This window comes from Tachypleus tridentatus, chromosome 4 (assembly GCF_004210375.1).
Source record: "Tachypleus tridentatus isolate NWPU-2018 chromosome 4, ASM421037v1, whole genome shotgun sequence".
Classification (NCBI taxonomy): Eukaryota; Metazoa; Arthropoda; class Merostomata; order Xiphosura; family Limulidae; genus Tachypleus; species Tachypleus tridentatus.
Window position 1 is genome coordinate 37,386,077 of NC_134828.1, and position 20,214 is coordinate 37,406,290.

A 20,214-nucleotide genomic window follows, 5' to 3' on the forward strand; every position below is an offset into this window, starting at 1 on the left:
CCATGGTTTATGAGTGACTACAAATATGTGATGTGGTGTTATTTATCAAGTTTCATCCATGTTATAAAACAGAGTAAAAATATAAAAACAACAATGATATTAGATTCTGTTTGTATCACTGCAACAATGTTGTTAGAGATTATTTAATGATTGGGAGGACATTTTTGTGGCAGAAAAATATATATTCCTTTAAAAGAGCACACAACATCCAATGCAACAACATTCTGGCTACATTTCCACTATAATGGACAAAAGCAATTCCATGACAAAACTCTTAACAATCCATCATGCTAACGCTTTCGAAACAGGATCAAAAATGACTACATCACATCTTCCTCAACTAACACAATCATCAGATCTCTATGCAAGTCAGCATCTTAAGATAAATTTAAACTATGCACTCACAACCATAAACATCTACCAATATTTGTAACCCAACTGCTGCAGACGGTAATCCTTGGTGGATAGTGTAAAATTTAGCAAAATAACTTCAAGCATTGTATGAAGTCTATGCCATACTTAATTCAGGCTATGGTCTTGTAATAAAAGCATTTCAACCAAATATTAAGAGAAAATCCTAATTGAAAATCACTGATATTGGAGTATAAAGTTGTTATAATAAGAAATACTATCCATAATACCCAGGACTACAGATGGACTGTACCAGTTTTTCTGTTGAAACAGTTTAACAGAACATATCAAAAGGTTAAATTACACTTATTAATAAAACTTATTACATACCATTTCATTATACTGAAGTACATGTTTTCTAATGGCTGATGTATCAACCCAAGTAACAAAGTCTTCAAGAGTTCTATTAACTAAGAATGCTGGATCAGTAACAACCTCAGGACCAACACGAACATCTGAAAAGTGGTTAAGGTACATATTCTTTCCCTGAATAATTTCAAATTTAAAAACTATCTATTAATCTAAGTTAGAACTTAAAATAATGTTCATTTTCATACATAAAACCTAAAAAAAAAGCAAAATGTTTCCCACCTGTTGTTTCAAATATCAAGAAAAATATTTTTCAATGCATGTAACTGGCCATGTACTATTATGTTTTTTACTATGAACTTAAGAAAAGTGTGGTACACATAAGTATTTTTAATAAATTTATTTTATTTTTGAACTTTATTATTTAAGTTTTTAAAACATCAGCATTAAAGATCATAGGATATTTTCAACAGGTAAATTAATATTTTTCAAAAAGGAAAACCAAAAAGGAAGTACATTTAATGTTTTCATTTTTCTGAATAATCATGACACCCTATTAGGATACAAGGAAAAAATTATGATCAGACACCAGATGTTAAATTGTTCACTTGCAATTGCATTCTAAGACCAGTTATCATATCCTCTAGACACATAAGAATAAAAATGTACTACAATTTTCTAAACTTTCGTTTTATAGGATACGGCCTTGCTCTATAAATTGCGTTGCGGCTTTCAAGTTTTCAGCCATGCGGTTTCGAACCATTATTACAGGAAGCCGCCTTCTGTAAGAAAAAAGTAAATAAAAGCAATTCACAGTTGCACTTTGATCACTAAATAACTTAATTCACAACACGATGATTTATAATATAAAATCAGTATTGTAGAATACTTTCCTTTGATCAGATTATAAAAATTTTAACATATGAAACTCAGAATACACATTTTTTGTGGATGTGTTTAACACTATTCATATTTAGAATAAAGTAAAAAAAAACCTTTATGTTTGCTTTAACAGTCACTAAGACAACCGCTTTTGTTACTAAATATAAAATTCTGACAACCTTATTTATAAATGTGATTACCCAAAAAAGAAACATCTTATTGGTTACAATTATATTATTAGTATCTTATCATAGTTATTAATAAATACTATAGCATTTGCTGCCTTCAAACAAAAATGCCAAAAATAATGTCCTAACTTTTACAGATGATTATACAAGAGTATTCATGATGAATAAACACAGATGAAACATCGGTGGCAAGAGACAAATTCTGATTGAAACTTGTAGAAAAAAAGTCTTGAAGGACTTATCTACAATAGCTCAATACAAACGAACATCACTAAAGACTTCTGTTTTTCATCTTCAGGATCTGAACTACTTTTACAGATCAGTTCTCCAAGTCTTCCTCTACAAGTATCACTTTGAACAAAGATGTTGCTGCCCATTTCATCTTTGTTCAGTATCCTATATTTTTTGTTCTTGCACAAAACAATTTAAATATTATACACGAAGTCAATGACAAGAATAAAAAAACAAGTTTTTTATATTTGTATCTTATCACTTATTAGAAAATTTAATCATAATTCACTGAAGTTACAAATACAACACATTTAGTCTTCTACAAGATAACCACACAGTAAGTAATTTAATTATTAACATACTACGTTTTGCCAATCAATAACAACTATGCAATTACAATATTAACCATCAACCAACCACTGCATATAGATTTTATGAAGATTAGCCTAGTTTATCTTAGTTATTTATTATGCACAATTAAGTAACAGAAACTAATTCCTTTTTTTAAATTATTATCTAACCTTCACTAAAACACCTTTGTTGATCCGCAACAAACTACTGCTCACAACTAATACACAACAAAGAGTTTATTTCCTAGCAAACTGCATTAACTGAATAACATCAACTAATTATTCCTAAAACACACAATGTTAATGAAAAATAATTACACAATACTTTAAACAATATGAATCACCTCGTTTAGGAATAATGAAGAAGAACAAAACTGTTATTTGTCATAAACCGAAAACACTACAAATAACCTTGAAATATTACATACTACATACAATAACAATTTTCCATGAGAAGAAAGTACTTTTGATACTTAATAAGAGCTACTGCACATAAAAATGCCGGCAGACAGGACTTTTTCTTTTTTTCTTATGGTCAATAATGAGCATGCATATATCCTTACAAATATTTTATCTATCAAATGACAACTATTCTAAAATATTCATCAAGTTCAGCCACACAAAACATCATATAAAACAATTTTATTTCTACTGGTAAGAAAATATTGCAGTTGTTGTCAATGTCTCACATTAAACTGTCTACTTACCTACAAAAAGATGATGCTGTGACTTTATCAGCTATACCAAGGTTTTCTTTAATGGAAATCAATCCCATGTTGTACCTATTAATTCATAAAATAACACATTTGGAAAAATATATGCTCCAAAATTAGAACTAAAAGCAACTGTTGCTACAAAAGCAAAACTAACTAACTAACCAACGAATTAAGTTAAAACTAAATACTCAAAATATCGACAGATGGCGGTGCAATAGCTTAAAGCTACTTGTGCGAAAAATGAAATTTTGTTTTCAGCATTATTATTAGTTTGGTTCACATTCTCCGTTAGGTTGGCAAACGACCCATTTCACTTAATCCAGAATTATTCAACACAGTTGAGATACAACGAACACAGTAGCAGTCGGAATACTATTTATATGAACCATTTATTACAACAGTTGTTTTGGTGTGAACGCCTTTTATCAGCTGGCGAAGAGTGGTTATAGATATACTTGTAATAAGACAGTGTTAATGGGCCTACTTGTTATATCTCACTCCCCGCTAGTACAGCGGTAAGTCTACGGATTTGCAACGCTAAAATTAGTGGCTCGATTACCCTCGGTGGGCTCAGAAGATAGCCTGATGTGGCTTTGCTATAAGAAAACACGTTATCTCAGCCAGCCTAAAAACTCTTGATTGAGCGAGACGCATCGTAGGCAATGGATATGGCGAATATAGTATGGTTGGAATGCTATTAACATTCAATATTCTGATTCTTGAAATTCTCTACAGGATTCGGCCCGGTATTCAACTCGTAATCTGAGGGTCGCGGGTTCGAATTCCCGTCACACCAAACGTGTTCTCCCTTTCAGTCGCGGGGCGTTATAATGGTACGGTCAATTGGTAAAAAGAGTAGCCCAAGAGCTGGCGGTGGGTGGTGATGACTAGCTGCCTTCCTTCAAGTCTTACACTGCAAATTTAGGGACAACTGGCACAGATAACTCTCGTGTAGCTTCGCGCGAAATACAAAACAAACAACCCCCTACAGGATTAGATAATAAAATAATGTAGTGTTTTAAAATATAACAGGCTACATACTGATATTGTTAAGACAAATATAAATATAATCATGTGTCGCTATCTCATAAAAGCATTAATTCTTGTTTGATATACTTTGGCATTGGTATAATTTGAAAATATATATTTTTTATTAATTCTTGCTGGCTTGGTACTTAAAGCTTATTTCAACGTAAAAATCTTAAACCAAAGGTTTTACTAAAAAGGCCACTGCAACATGTAAAAAGTTGATACTTCGTCAATAAGGGAATACAGTAGTTTTAAATATTTCAGTCAAACCATTAATGATCAAAAAAAAAAATGAATGTCTTTTCTCCATAACTTCAAATCGATATATTTCACTTAAAAAGAAAACATAAGACCTATATATTACATGATTAGATAACATGATAATAATTGGTATTGTTTTTGTAACGATAAACGTGTGTGAGAGGGTGTGTGTCCAGATGACAATAGCGTACTAATTATAATGATACATTCAGCTTCCTCATTTGTTCAAGTGAAGCAACCCATTCCGTATTCCAGTTTTTGTTTGTTTGCAATTTCACGCAAAGCTCCACGAGGGCTATATGCATTAGCCGCCCCTACTTTAGCAGTGAAAGACTAGACAATGATGAAGGCAACTATTCATCACCACCCACCGCCAACTCTTTGGCTACTTTTTTTTTATCAACGAAAAGTGATATTTCCGTCACAGTATAGTGCTCCCATGGCTGAAAGGGCGAGCATGTTTGGTGAGATGAAGATTCGAACCCGCGACACTCAGATTACGAGTCCAACGCCCTAATCACCTGGCCATGAAAACTAAGAGGGAAGACAGCGAGTCATCACTACCCGCCGACAACACTTGGGCTACTCTTTTTAACCAACGAACAGTGGAACTGCCGTCACACTAAAACGCACCCATGACTGAATGAACAAGCATATTTGGGGGAAGAGAATTCGAACTCGCGATAAGATTGTGAGTTAAGGATCCTAACCTCCTGACCGTGCCGGGGCCTTGTATTTTAGACCTAAGTTAGTTTAGGATCTATATTTTGTGTCATCTTAATGAAAAATGTATAATTTTTTCTTCGGATGTTACCAATGAAAAATACCAAAACAGTTTTTAATTAAATATGATTACTGTTGTAATTTGGCTGAAAATAATTACAAAAAATATTCTCTGGGATGAAATAACAACTCAATTACTAAATATAGTTTTGAATTCAAATTCATTATATTTTTACAACGTTAAAATTTATTTCTTGTTACAAACAGATAAAAGAATTAATCAAGGTTTGGGTGATATCCACCACACACTTACATACTTTATTTTATGGATGAATCTGGAATATGTTTATAAAGTTCCATAGTCACTCTGTTGGAACATTTTAGTTTAAAAACGAGTCGGTGTGCGACTGAAATTTCTAAAATTTTATCTTCATAACACAATATATAAATTATTGCATATTTTATGTTCTGGCGTTAATCAGATACATGGTTCTACAGTGTTCTGTAAAATATACATATATACAACCAAAACTTGAAATGTGTCAGGCATGCATTTTGCATACCGACAAACACAAACAGACCGAATGTTTAATGTTATGTACAAGTGCAGAACACATGACAACAACAACAAATCTTGTGTCGGCAAAATTTTAAGATCATCTTCCTTAATTATGTTGAGAGAACATAAGTGTATTCAATATTTTTATGGATAAAAGTTCAACCCATTCATACCGAGAGAGAATGATAAAGAGGGAAGCCACAATACAATCCACATCTATTAAAAAACATTCATCATAATACACACACGAGCACCAGTTTGTTCCTGCACAGCACATGTTCTGACAGCTGCGACACATCTGTACGGACTGTTAACCATTCCTCATAATTGTCACTTGGCGTTTTTTTACTATGAAAAAAAAACAACAGACAGTGCACATAGAGTTCCTAGAACGCTTGATGTGTGTATTTAGTGTAAAATATTTCTAACTATACAGCAAATGGTCAACGTTACTTTACAGAACCAGGATCACAAATCCAAATCACATTGTTATGTGTTCCATCTAGTAAAGTGACCATTGAGTAAGAAGACCATATTTCGAAGCATGAAACCGGAACAAATTCTCATTATGAAACTGGATCCCCCACCTTTCATTTATGCAAATAATATAAAGTGAAAAGGATATTCTTTACTTGCATTACTGCTACTAGATACCTCTCAAATGAGTAAGGTGAATTTTCCAACTACCAATAATGTTCATCCTTGAGTTATCTTAAATAATTTTTTTATTTCACGATTTAAATATCGAACATCGAGTGACGCACAGCGCTAGTTTTTGGCATTGATCTACCTCCATTTGTTTTTGGGTGCATCTGACCCATGATGATAATTATAGTGTTTTATTTATTTATTTAGGGTATAACGATTGTATATTTTCCAACAAAACATGTTACGTGATATTTGAATTTAAATGCCCTATATGTTACTTAGGACATTTATATTCAAATACAAAATATAAATGTTATTTATGTTGGTTTACTTATTTATTTCAGGTATAACGATTGTATATTTTCATACAAAACCTCTAATGTGATATCTGAATATAAATGTCGTATATGTCATTTACGTTTAATAGGTTCCATTATTAAGTGGCTAACAGCCCGTATACAAGAACGTGTTAACTTATGATCTATGTCATATTCAAGTATTAAAAAAAAAACATTTGTTGTAAAAGGATTCGAATAATGAAAAGATAATTTAAAATCCTCTAAAAAGTAAACCAGAATTGTACCTAAAAGACTTGCACCTAAGTTAAACGAACAGAATAGTACGATTCGTCTGTTAACTAGTTTCGTTTCAATTGTGGAGTTTAGTTTACCCAAGAAAACGTGTTGCTCATTCAAAGTCAAAATTATCATTACATACACTTCAAACGCGTTAAAAATCATAATAGAATATTTATTTATTTAAAAAAGTGAATAACAGACTAATATACGGCCCAACATGGCGAGGTGATCAAGGTGCTCGTCTCGTAATATGAGGGTCGCGGATTCGAATCCCCTTCACACCAGACATGCTCACCCTTTCCAGCCGCGAGGGCGTTATAATGTTACGATCAATCCCACTATTTATTGATAAAAGAGCAGCCTAAGAGTTGGCGGTGGGTGGTGATGACTAGCTGCCTTCCTTCTAGTCTTACACTGTTAAATTAGGTACGGCTAGCGCAGACAGCCCTCGTGTAGCTTTGCGCAAAATTAAAAACACACAAATAGACTAACACACTGCAAACTCACTTCATGTTTTTGTTAATCGCAAAGTTACACAGTGGGCTACCTGCGTGAGAACCCTGAATACTTTCCTCAGCCCCCACACATGTCTCCAAGCCAGTTTAGAAAACAATACAAGTAGCATAAAGTAGCAGGATTTAAACAAAACTAAAACAATTGTTTTTGGTGCATCAGGATTCCCAGTAATATGCAAGATGGCCTTCATACTGCATTGGTCCACATCAGGTATTTACCCCATAGTTCACTTTGACAAAGAAAGTTAAAAAATAAATAAATAAAAATGTCATATCGGTGTATGGTTGGAGATACCTTTACATACTCTGTATGTACAAGGTATATCATTTTTTGTCTAACTTGTAAAGTTTATACGGACCACACCTTTTCGCTATTAGTAAAGGTGGAGTTTAATTAGCGTGCGTGTCCTTTTCAATTAGGACAGTATATCATTTCACATTATATAGTTCAAAACTGCTCTGTTAGCTTGCACGTTACGACTTCCCTACAACTTGTCCCATAGCAGTCTGACCTAAACAGACAAACAATAGCTCGACACAGAGCATACATTGAAAAATAACCAGAACTGAATTCATCCAATGACCGTTACCATCATTGGCCACGACTAATTTTCAAGTGTCACTTTAAAATATTCCATCAGGGTGTTTTGCTTATTGTCAAAGTAAACTTTTACTTACCATTGCTTAATAATTTCTTCACGTAGAATCCAATTCGAATACAAAATACAGAACACACAAACACGCTCACCAGATTACAAACACTACTTATAAAATGAACTCACAACAAACGAACGAAGAAGAAAAACAGCGATAACCAATTATATTTTCTGCTGATCAGTTCTCTCATTAACCTGACGAAGCAATTCGTTTGTTGTTTTTTTCAATTAAGTCTTTCAGCCCTTCTTCGAATAATGAATATACTTAGAATTTCCATAACACCAACTTTTGTATACAAGAGCACGACGCAGACGAAGACAGGTATACTAGTTATAACAACGCAACAAGGTATCCATTAGATTTTTGCTCTAACTATCCATGAAATTAGTTTTAATTAACAATATATATCTTATGATACTCTGTATCTATGGCAAGGCTACTGGAGATACCTTCCGTCGTCCCTAATTAGGAACAAATAATATATTCATGCTAGAAAATTGTCTCTTATAACGCACAAAAAGCTTAGAAGTGTGAATGTTTGTGTGTGGAAAGAGAAAAGTAGTTTATGGTTACGCATAGGTTCAAAACCAGGTACGAAATCCTAAACCATATCAAAGGGTCAACCCATGCCCATTTCTTATAAAAGAAAATTATCTTTAAGCTCAGAACCAAAAATTAACCGAGTTATTAATAGAGCTAATTTAGTGTAAGGGTCTAACTAGAAACATGTAATATCACAAAATAAAACCTCAAAGTGATTGGAACGTATTGATTCATCAACTGGGTGTATCATCGACCTTAGCGATATTTTCGACCGAAATCCTGTTGGGTGTTTTAAACATGTCAGAATGTAAGATTACTGCATAAACAACACAATAAATACTAATTTCCTAATAAAAATTAAATATTATCGTAATTAGCAAACGTAAAAAATATTTGATGGCTTAGGTTACAAAAACACATCGATTCGTATTAAAGTGTTTTCAGCTTAAATGTAATGTACAACGTGTATCTGTCACACGAAAAGTTGTGTAGTTTTAAATATTAAAAAAAGCGCGCAATTTTTGAATCGTTAAGTTGTGGTGAGGTCGATAGAAGAAGGAGGAAGAGGTCCAATGTACCTGACCCTCCTGGGTATTTAACATCAATACCCAAATACACACTCAGAGAGACTCGAACTTGATAGAAGAAATAGCAGAACAGCCGGATTGCTTACAGACCACGTGGACACCAATTAACAGGCTATGGTTGTGAGAGGTTGTTTGTTTATATTTGTTTCACAAAACATTTAATATAAAAAATGGTGAAATGTGATAAGTTTTTCCGACTACACAAAAACTAACTGCTCATATCTTCCCCAACTTTGGGCTGTTAAGATTGAAAGGAAGGCACCTAGTCAAGATCCACTGCATGGTCTTGTCTGACCGAATGGTCACGCAAACCAACAGACCGCGGCCGGCCCAAGTAGGAGGTTGGAAAAGCAGTAGGAAAAACACTGTATTCAGTCCAGAGATCTATTTTTAAACCAATAAAGGTTACAGCGACGTATAAGCGTGAACTGGGATCACATTCAACAACCTGAGATTTTCTGAACTGCATGTTACTTTAACATTTATTTCTACAATTTTCAAAGTTAATTCTCTAAGTTTTGTTTACTGGCGCCTGCAAAAAATTATTGTAATTTATATAGTATTCAAAGTACCGAAGAAATAATCACAATTTTCTATAATATGACTAAGGAAAATGAGAACAAAATTGTTACATAATGCATAAGGGCACCCCGAATTTATTTTTATGCAAAACAAGTGTCAAGTGATTTTATAGTGTTTGTTATAGGTGTGCGATACACGATGTCCTTAACATACCCCCAAAGAAAGAAGTTTAGTAGAATGATATCTAGCGAACGTTGAAGCCACGGAATTGGTCTAACCCGACCAATCCATCGCATTGAGCATCACTGCTTTGTTGCCATTTTACCGGAAAACAATATTTAGTGGAGTTAAAGAAAAAACAAAAATTAAAACAGTCTGAGCTGGGTTACCAATGTCGGAAGTTATACGTTTTAGGTAATTTTGGACCACTCTGTGTAACGACACTTGTATTATTATACTTGAACCTGTTCGTCCACTTTAAATGTGATTCAGAAATTTTAACATCAATTCTGACAAACAAGGAAGGAAAGTTTTAGAGGTGTCACTTTGTCAGAGCTCAAATAAATCACTCAGTTCAAGTTCAACAAATAAGAGCGAACATCAGAAAAAGAAATATTAACATTCATATACCAAAATCTCAACCTTGTGATAACAGAATCTGACTTGTTTTTGTCGTCAACGTGAATTTGGTTAATTGTGACAATGAAAAATCTTCTATTGAATAGATTAATTTTGAATAATCTATCTGAGGTTCCTAGTTGTGCTTTAACTGTAAAATAATTCATAAGAAAAGAGGGAAATTAAGTAGTTATTTAATAAATGGTATTATTTTAAATATGCTATCATGTAAATAAACAATTTTACTTTCATATATACATCACTGTTCAAAAGTTGAACTGGATGTTTGTATATATATATAAATATAACAATTATTTCCCCGCGAATGCCTTGTTACCAGTTAATGAGGGCTAATACTGTCATTATTATAAGTATTAAAATTAAGGATATGTTATCTGGTTCTACATACATACATGTCTAATAAAAAAAAAGTTCACATTTTACATTTGTATTGTAATTAATAATGAAGAAGATGTTTTGTTTTGAATTTCGCGCAAAGCTACTCGAGGGCTATCTGCACTAGCCGTCCCTAAGTTAGCAGTGTAAGACTAGAGGGAAGGCAGCTAGTCACCACCACTCACCATCAACTGTTGGGCTACTCTTTTACCAACGAATAGTGAGATTGACCGTCACATTATAACGTCCCCACGGCTGAAAAAGCGAGTATGTTTGATTTGACGGGGATTCGAACCCGAGACCCTCGGAATACGAGTCAAGCGTCCTAACCACCTGGACAAGCCAGGTCAGATGATGATGAAAAATGAAAGAACTAAATAAAACAAATTATAAATAAGTGCATTTTATACGGACACCATTTTCCTGTGAAGATTTAGAATTTCACACCAGTTGTTTATATGTTTAGCAATATCCGTATCACACGTACCTGTCAGTGTACAACAAAACACAGACACTCAGTATGGCGCATGCACCTCCACCACCCAGAGTTGATCATATTCGACCCTCAAAAAATACGAAAATGTGTTCTTACGTCTGTCGTTATCAATGGCCGCAAACCATGTCAACGAGGAATAACATTCTAAATATGACCACCAAGTTTCATCAAAATCCTGTCATTTCTAACGAAGTTATGGAGCAAAAATAGTGTGAAAAATCGGTCCCCAAGCATGTTAGTAAGTCCCCTACAAAACATAGTATCGTACTTTTGTCTTACTTACAAAAGTCCTATTACATGTTTGATGTAAATTCTAATTAATTTGATTTACTGCATTCATAACTGTATGGTTGACACCTTCTCCAAACTTAAGAAACATGATTATAATAACTTATATTTGTCATAAGACATTAATATTAGGCCAATTATATTTTTAACACTGCACTCTTTATTCAGTCCCTCATGTTTTTCATGAAAATGAATGGACAACTATTTTAACAACCGTACTGTGTCCACTATATCCACAGCCGACAACGCATTTCGTTTAATATAGAACTTATTAGTTCTACTGGAATATAAATAGTATCGGAACACTTACATGAGTAATTTATTTCTTCGTTAGTTGAGCTTCACACAAAGCTACTTTACAGACTAAATGAAAGGCAGTTAATCAGCGTCACCGACTCTTGAGCTATTCTACTACCATTGAAAAGAAGGATTTATCGTCACATTATAACCATCCCATCCCAAGAATGAAAGAGCAAACGTGTTTGGAGACGAGATTCGAACTCGCGACTTTGCAGATTACAAGTCGTATGTCCTAACTGTCAGGTCATGCCAGAAAAAAACAAGTTGTTACAATAACAATTGCTCTGATGTGAACGCCTTTTCTAAGGTGGTAAAGAATGATTATAATTAATTAAACCTATCACAGAACTTTATATATACTAGATGTACTTCTGCAGAGTTCTCAGAAGTGTTCTGTTTCGAGAGTAAATAAAATCAAAATTAGGAGTAATTTATTTATTGCTTTTGATGCTCATGTGTCATGCTGTGTTGTAGCTCATAAGTCTTCTCATGATTTGTGGTAAGCGCATGTTTTACTGACGTCACGACAGTACAGTTGCAACGTTAAGTGTTTCTTACGTGAGGTCACAGTAGTGTCTACCACTAACTGACAGACAATATAGTACTGTATTCTAGTTTGAGTGATTAAAACAGGTGACCCCTACAGGCAGCCTTCGACCCTCTTTTAGGGAAATGATGATTTGTTGATAATAGCCTCTTCCCATTTAGTAAAAGTAGGAATGTTCACTTCAATCATGTTTCTTTAATACTTTTTCACCATAATTTAATCTGTAGTGTCTCCCACAGCAAAGATAGTGTGACAATGCATTGTTACATTATCAACAATAACGTATGACATTCAAAAACTAATAAAAAGTTAAAAAGTGAACTGGGTAATTTCTGACGTGTTTGTAGATTTATTTCAGTTTTATGAATTATTTTAAATATTAGAAAGCCACTAGACCAGACAATATTTGTTCACCTTGGTGTGTGACGGTCATTGACACAATAAAGACTGTTTTTTTTTTACCACAGTTATATCTGTTTAAACAAGCAAAAGCTGTACAAAACAAGCAATTATCTAACTTGCTATCAGCTCCTCGAGGTCTCTTGTCTATCCGAGCAACTGATGACTCTCTTGTGACTAGTTCGGTAATCTTAACAAAAATCTAATCATCCGTGGGATGATTGTTTTTGAATTTCGCGCAAAGCTACACGAGGGCTATATCTGCGCTCCGTGAAAAGAAAGCGTTTTCAACCTATGAGCCAGACTCGTTAGTCATAGAATCTGTTCCTTTGAGCTGAGATTTTTTCTAATCACTCTACTTGTTGACAATGCTGAATATATACGCAGAAAATACAATTCTTCAGAGCAACAACCTGTAAACTAATGGTCATCAATTGATGAAATTTTCGCAATCCTATAATGGTCAAGATGCACCAAACCCTGTTTTGTCTCTATTTATTTGGTTTTCAAATAATATTTGAAGAACTTAGAAAAACACCGCCGCCCGCCACCAACAGGTAGTATTTGTCACCTATAATTCTTTTTATAGGGATAACATTACCACGAGTGAAGCGATCAGACAAAAATTAAAACTGTGAGAAAACAAAACCGGACAGAAAGCACTTGGAAATGTAACAAAACCGCACATAAATGATTAGGGTGATCAATCCCGTTTTTTTCTTTTTTTGGCATTGTCCCAGAATCGTTCTCCGGACGTGCAATTTGTCCCGATTTTATCATAAAGTCACGAAAACAATTTGCTCGTTGTTCTAACATACATTGTCCTGCTGTTCAGTCTGAGCCTGATAACATGAGAAACCTGAAATGAATAGAGTTACAGGCATCGCTTATCGTCACATCACAATTTACAGTCACGTACTGAATTTTATGATTATTTAGTATAAAAACATGACTTTACGTTCCATTCACTCTTCACAAAAACATTTCTAAAACGTTTTAAAATAACACTAAAACCTAAAAGTAACACGTCTGAAGATGTTATGGATTCTTAAATAAATCCAGATATAACGTAACCTATTTAAAGATAAACTGGATACAGTCAATAATTAGACTTTTTGGATGTAAAATTGAACTACTATTGTTCATTTGATTTGTATCTATTGATAAAAATAGTAGTTGAAATTATTTAAAAAATAAAGCCAATGTTAATATATATGGAAATATTTTGGAAAAGTTCAATAAATTAAATTAACTTAAACGTCATTTCAGTTAACTTCGTAATAACCGTTTTGAAATTAAGGCACGCGTCGGAATATCCCGATTTTTTGGTTTGGAAAATCTGACCATCCTTCTAACAATATTAATTTTCAAAAGTTAAGCCTAATTAATTTAAGCGTAATGTATGCTAAGTAATGCGTGACTGTGGTGTGGTAACATGTGCTGCACATTGAACACCGCATAATCCTGACAGCAACCGCGTACTGATACCATGATAACTATATAATTATACTGGCTTTTTTTCAAAACCCGTCGAATCAGCCACAAATCAATCTTGTTAAAAATAAAACATATACTCTGGGTGACTGGTATAGTCGAAAGTTTGAAACGGTCCAACATGCTACCGTGTTACTTTTCCTACCTTGCACTCTGTGCCTTCACTGAATCTGTTCACAAAACTATTCACGCAGCACGTGTGTTTATAATTTGATAAGACTTTTGTTTTGTTTTTTCCTGATCATAGTGTAAACTATCACGTTTTCCAACATATGGATAAAAGTTTTTAGAGAATACAGTGTTCCTTTAACATCTTTTCCCATATTTCACATGAAATTTCTGATGTTGTATTGGTTGGTAGATAAGCATATTTACATACCTTCGGACAACTTTCAGTAATATATATATACTTTGAGAACATTTCTTCCCCCTCATAACTTTTGTTTTTCCATTCTCATTTTCCCATCCAATCTATACACTGGAATTTAAACATAAATTAAAATCCATGTAAACACTCCTATAACTTTAAGGTGGGCTGTTACAGATATACCCACTATGTCACATAAGATAATTAACTTTCACCTTTTACATTCATTGTTAATTCATCTCTGAAAAATGCTGTCTCCCGAAAACGCAAGTTCACGCGTAAAATCAAATTACGTTTTCTTATGAAGGTACGAAAAACAGTTTATATGACAAAGTATACCACGTAGAAACATGTGTTTGTTTGTTTGTTTAGAACTAAACACAAAGCTACACAATGAGCTATCTGTGCTCTGTCCGCCATTGGTATCGAAACCCGTTTTTTAGCGGCGTGAGTGCACTGACATACTGCTGTGCCACTGGGGGACACCATATAGAAAATGAAAAAGAAATTGTTAGCACTAACTTCAAACAAACAAAACTTTTTACTCCTAAACTTCAGAACATTTAATCCTATATAATAGCCTGTCGAGGAGTGAGTTCCGAGGGCCAGATCAGACATGGCGTTATGTATGTGACACCACATCACTATGACGTCAAGTTAGTTAGGATTCCAAGAGGAAAGCCAGGAAACTTCCTGTGAAAAATAAGTAAAACATTAACGCAAATCTATGCTTGTGAATTATAATGAAAAAGCCTCTTATAAAATAGACGGAAATTATCAATTATCTGTAGGAAAGAGGACGTCTTTGCTTCAAAAGAAGAACAATTCTGTATGCAAACACAGTTATCACATGGTTTAATCTTTTATCAAAAGGTACCGCTATGTAGTTCAGTCTACTCAGTTATATATAGTGTATTCGGAACAATATGTAGTATGTTCTTTTATTTCTTTTATTTATTTTGTGTATTGCCAGTTCTACATGAAGTAATTTTGGTTTCCAGTGATTTCATCATTTTTGACGGACTTCAACGTTAGTCGTTATGTAAAAGCTACACAAGTGTTATACAAGTTTAACCGTTCCTAATTTTGAATTGATCGTCTGCAAGAAATACAACTAATAAACAGCGCTCTTCGCCAACTCTGGAACTACACTCTTACCTTAATAAAAAGTGGGATTTAACCATCATTTTTATAGCAACCATACGACCTAAATTACGGAGCCCAATAACAAGCCCTTGGATTCATGGTCCAAGCACGCTAACCACCAGATCACACTCCACAAGAGAAACATACTGCGTGTAATAACTTTAACTTTAAAAATACACGCAACATTCTTTTTTTGAAATTCCTAAATAAAGAATACAGAACCAACAAATATAATGATGTTCGTAAGTCTGTGCCTTGAGGGTTTGCTTATCTAGATGTTTTCAAGGCTGAGAGAGCAGTATTCCACACTGGCTTCCATTTATTCATCACATCAACTCTGAAGTTTTCCCACATCCACCTCTTTTTAAATAAGTTCCCACGTCTCACCGGTTCTCCCTCGAAAACAAAACGCTACACGAGTTACCCACAAGGTAAAAGGAAAAAAGGTGTCTTTAAGTAAGTACAGTGTAAGTAACATGTTAATACACTGTTTTCCCACATCAAACTTTCTAATAGCATCGCCCTCTACTTGTTGTCGTTTTTCGCACGGGCAAAATAGTATAATTAAAAATTATAATAATACTAATTATCACTAATTAAAGCATTTGCCTCCTTCACGATGTTCTGATATTTATTATTACATATGGATGCTCCTTTATTAATATTACTGTTAAAAAGTGATAGTTTAAGCTACAGTTAAATACCTGGTTTATTTCCGACGCAAAAATTAGAGAAAGGAAACGTTTTATATGTTGTTCGTGTTTTTGTGTTCTGATGGGCGTGACTTTACAACTTGACCTTTGTCCTTGTGATATATCAAATCTAATCAAAAACACCTTAGGCGTGGAAAACAGGTGTTGCCAAAAAGTAGTGAGTGTGCGACTTAGAGGAATGATATCAAAATCGGCGGTCAACTGGCAGCTACACTTATCCTGTTGATACGAATTTTACATCAACAGGATAAGTGTAGCTGCCAGTTTGGCCCCCAATTTTGGGTTCATTCTTTCAAGTCGCACGCTTCATGGTATTTTGGCCACATCTTAAGGTTTCTGATTAGATGTCACGATTTTTTGTCAATACAAACCAAAGCAAGTGAGAAAGTGCCATTCAACAGTAACCAATATTAGGCTTAGGATTGCAACCTTATTATTCGAAAGTTTCTTGTCATTACTCGCATACACTCGGTACAGACGTATCATTGTTTACACTAAGTACTTGTATCACGTCATATTAGACGTACTTTTATTATGAGAATTTCGTAAAGTTGAGTAAATTTGCGCTTAAAAATTGGCAATGAATAACGATCGTTTTGTTGAATAACCTTGCACGTGTGCCTTATACTTAGAAAGCATTACACACCTACTTGTAGCTTGTAAAGATCTCTGTGTACTAACTTTTTAAAAATCCCAAAGTTAATATTTTTTCTATCGAATAAAGTTACTTTACTTTCGGTGCGATAATAAAAAGGATGAAAATATTAAACCAGAATTCGATATTTTGTACATCGTATTTTTTAATAGATTGTCTTCAAATTTGGTAGAAGTCCAGTAGAGCATACCCACTGAAAGATCCACAGAGAAAGTGGACAAATTGATAAAGGATCATTCCTGTTAATAACGCAGTGTCCTTCCTGCGGGTTGTCTTGACTCCACGAAACGCTACCGTGTGTCTTGGTTTTTGTTTGGTTTGTTATCGAATTTCGCGCAAAGCTACACAAGGGCTATTTGCGTTAGCCGTCCCTAATTTAGCAGTGTAAGATAAGAGGAAAGGCAGCTAGTCATCACCACAGCCAACTCTTGGGCTACTCTTTTACCAATAAATAGATTGACCGTCACTTTATAACGCCCCCACGGCTGAAAGGGCGAGTATATTTGGTGTGACCCTCGGATTACAAGTCGACTACCTTGGCCGAGCAGTCTTGGTTTTGAAAGTGACTCTGATAAAATGCAAATTCGCAAAATTTTTTTTTAGCGATAACAAACTCTAGTCACGCGAAAAGTCATGCAAGTCGAGACAATGTTCATGTGATCAGCATGGTTGTTAATTACATCTCGATAATTACTGACAGAAATATGTATGTGAAATTTGGAGGCGAAATTTTACTTTCGGCGGTTTTTGTTTGTCGGACATATATATATATATATATATATATATATATGTGCGTGTTAAAAAATATAATGAGCAAAAAGGTTTCTCGCTATTCTAAACAAGGTCAAACCGAAACACCGTAAAGTCGAAGTTTTCTTTCCGTCACAAGATATCTGAAAAACAAATTAAGTCACACAAATGATAATGACAGTATGCTTCCGTTAACAATAAAAAATGACGAAATGACAACGGTTTTATTCGAACAAAACTCTATTCGTCACCAATTATGTTAAGGTTACTATCATTCAAGTGTATTTTTTTTAACATATGTTAATAAAATTCAATAAATTGCAAAAGTTATACTCTGGTGACGACATCTAAGTTGAAACAAATATTATTGTGCTTATTACGAACAAACACGAAGGAAGGAATACTGGTTACATCCCGATATTCCGAAAATTGAACATTAAACAGCAACTACACATGTAAGCTTAATATTCATTCAGCTGGTTATATTACATTACCAACGGTACGTGTATGATATTATGGACATAAGCCGGTAACATTTTGAGGTACATTCTTGTAATCATTCTAGAAACCTATATTATTGTTAAACGTCACTAAAGTTTTTTTATTCTTTTGAAGGAAGAAAAAGATGTGAAAATAAATAATAATAACAATATAGAAACAGGATAAAACTGTTAAATAACAATAAGATTAATAAAGCAAACTCCACTATTAGCGGCAAAAATATTTTGAAATATTTGTTCTTCGGAATCTCAGTCTGTTCCCGAATTACTTTAAACTTCTCTCTGGTGTGCGCCTATCATTGTGTTCAAACAGGATGTGGTTGTATGTCAGTTTGAAGCTTTATTTTGCGCCCATCAATCGCTTGACCCGTGCATCTCAAACTCCGAAAAAGCTGACATAAATGAACTCAGAAGCTTGATTTGGTTTTTCGATTTTTGCACAAAGCTAAAGCACGAGGGCTATCTGCGCTAGCCGTCTCTAATTTAGCAGTGTAAAACAAGAGGGAAGGTAACTAGTCCTCACCACCCACCGCCAACTCTTGGGCTACTCTTACCAACGAATAGTGGAACTGACCGTCACATAATAACGCCCCCGTGAATGAAAGGGAACCATGTTTGGTGTGACGGGGATTCGAACCCGCGATACTCGGATTACGAGTCGAGTGTGCCTTAACCACTCGGCCATGCATGACCTACAAAAGCTTGATTCTAACTTTCGTCCATACTTACCATAACTACAAACGTAAAGTTTGGCTTAACCAGATACCAAAAAAGAAATAAAAACGTAAAACATCACTAATACATAATCTTAAACGTTCAATCATCAAGTCTTTAGTATAACACTGAACTTAGTTCCTTCGGTATCACTGCTTATAATACTACAACCTACCTTTGTACTCATTCATAAATATTAAAAGAAAATTTAAATTTAGGGAAAAATAATTTCATTTAGGTGGATGTGAAAGACCAGAAATTCTTAGTTAGTGCCATAATAAAAGAAAACTTGTTATTAGATGTTCATTTTCACAGGATGAGATAAAGAATATATGAATAATAAGGCTTAAGATTAACACACACTGTCAAAAAAAAATACAGTGATGCAAACCCATCGCTCTTGCTGTGGGTGCAGCTTCCTCGCCCATGGACCAAATGCATGACGCTTATTAAGTCCAAAGCTGTAAACAGTGGATTATCTGCGATGTGCTTAACCTAGAGTATCGATCCCTCAATTTTAGCATTGCAAACTCTCAGGCTAACAACTAAGCCACTGGGACCCCTTATACAAAATAACACTAATCAAATAAAGTAAATTAATTCCAAAGAAAAGAGATAGGTATGCAACATGTATATCTCACCATCCTACTGTTTATTTGTTTCGGAAATCTTTTTTCTTTTGTCTTTTTCTAAAAATTAGATTTCTGTAATACCTACCAGCCACTACTGTCACAGTAAACCGTTATTGTATCGACATATTAAAATTATACAGAAATTCTGAAAAAAACATATATAAAATTCCAGAATAGTTTGTTTCGGAAATTGGAAAAATTTAAACAAGAAATTTTCGCTCTAGGCCACCAATATTTTGAACTGATATAACAGAGAGAAGGCGATTAGTTGACAGCTTGGCCGGCAACATTTTGACTACTTGATAATGAACACATAGATCAAAAGTGGGCAGCGTATTGGCTAAACACCATACAAACATCATCCAGCAATACAATTCAAAATAGACATAAGAGGATAAAAAGCTGGCATTTTTGTGCATGATTGTTATCAAGGCACATAAACTTATATACCACAAAAACCCAGAGATACCGGTAAGCAAATCACAATGTT

At 34.1% G+C, this 20,214-nt stretch overlaps 1 protein-coding gene across 2 annotated transcripts in view; it reads right to left on the bottom strand.

The window, feature by feature from the left end:
- LOC143248864 (U3 small nucleolar ribonucleoprotein IMP3) overlaps positions 1 to 20,214 on the bottom strand; it is a 34,671-nt gene that overhangs the window by 960 nt on the left and 13,497 nt on the right. For both annotated transcript variants that reach the window (XM_076497724.1, XM_076497723.1), the window contains 3 exons: positions 3,079 to 3,153; positions 1,423 to 1,502; positions 742 to 866 (listed from right to left, as the gene is read on the bottom strand). In XM_076497724.1, the coding sequence (XP_076353839.1) occupies positions 742 to 866; positions 1,423 to 1,502; positions 3,079 to 3,153 (280 nt within the window). The remainder of the gene's footprint in view (positions 1 to 741; positions 867 to 1,422; positions 1,503 to 3,078; positions 3,154 to 20,214) is intronic.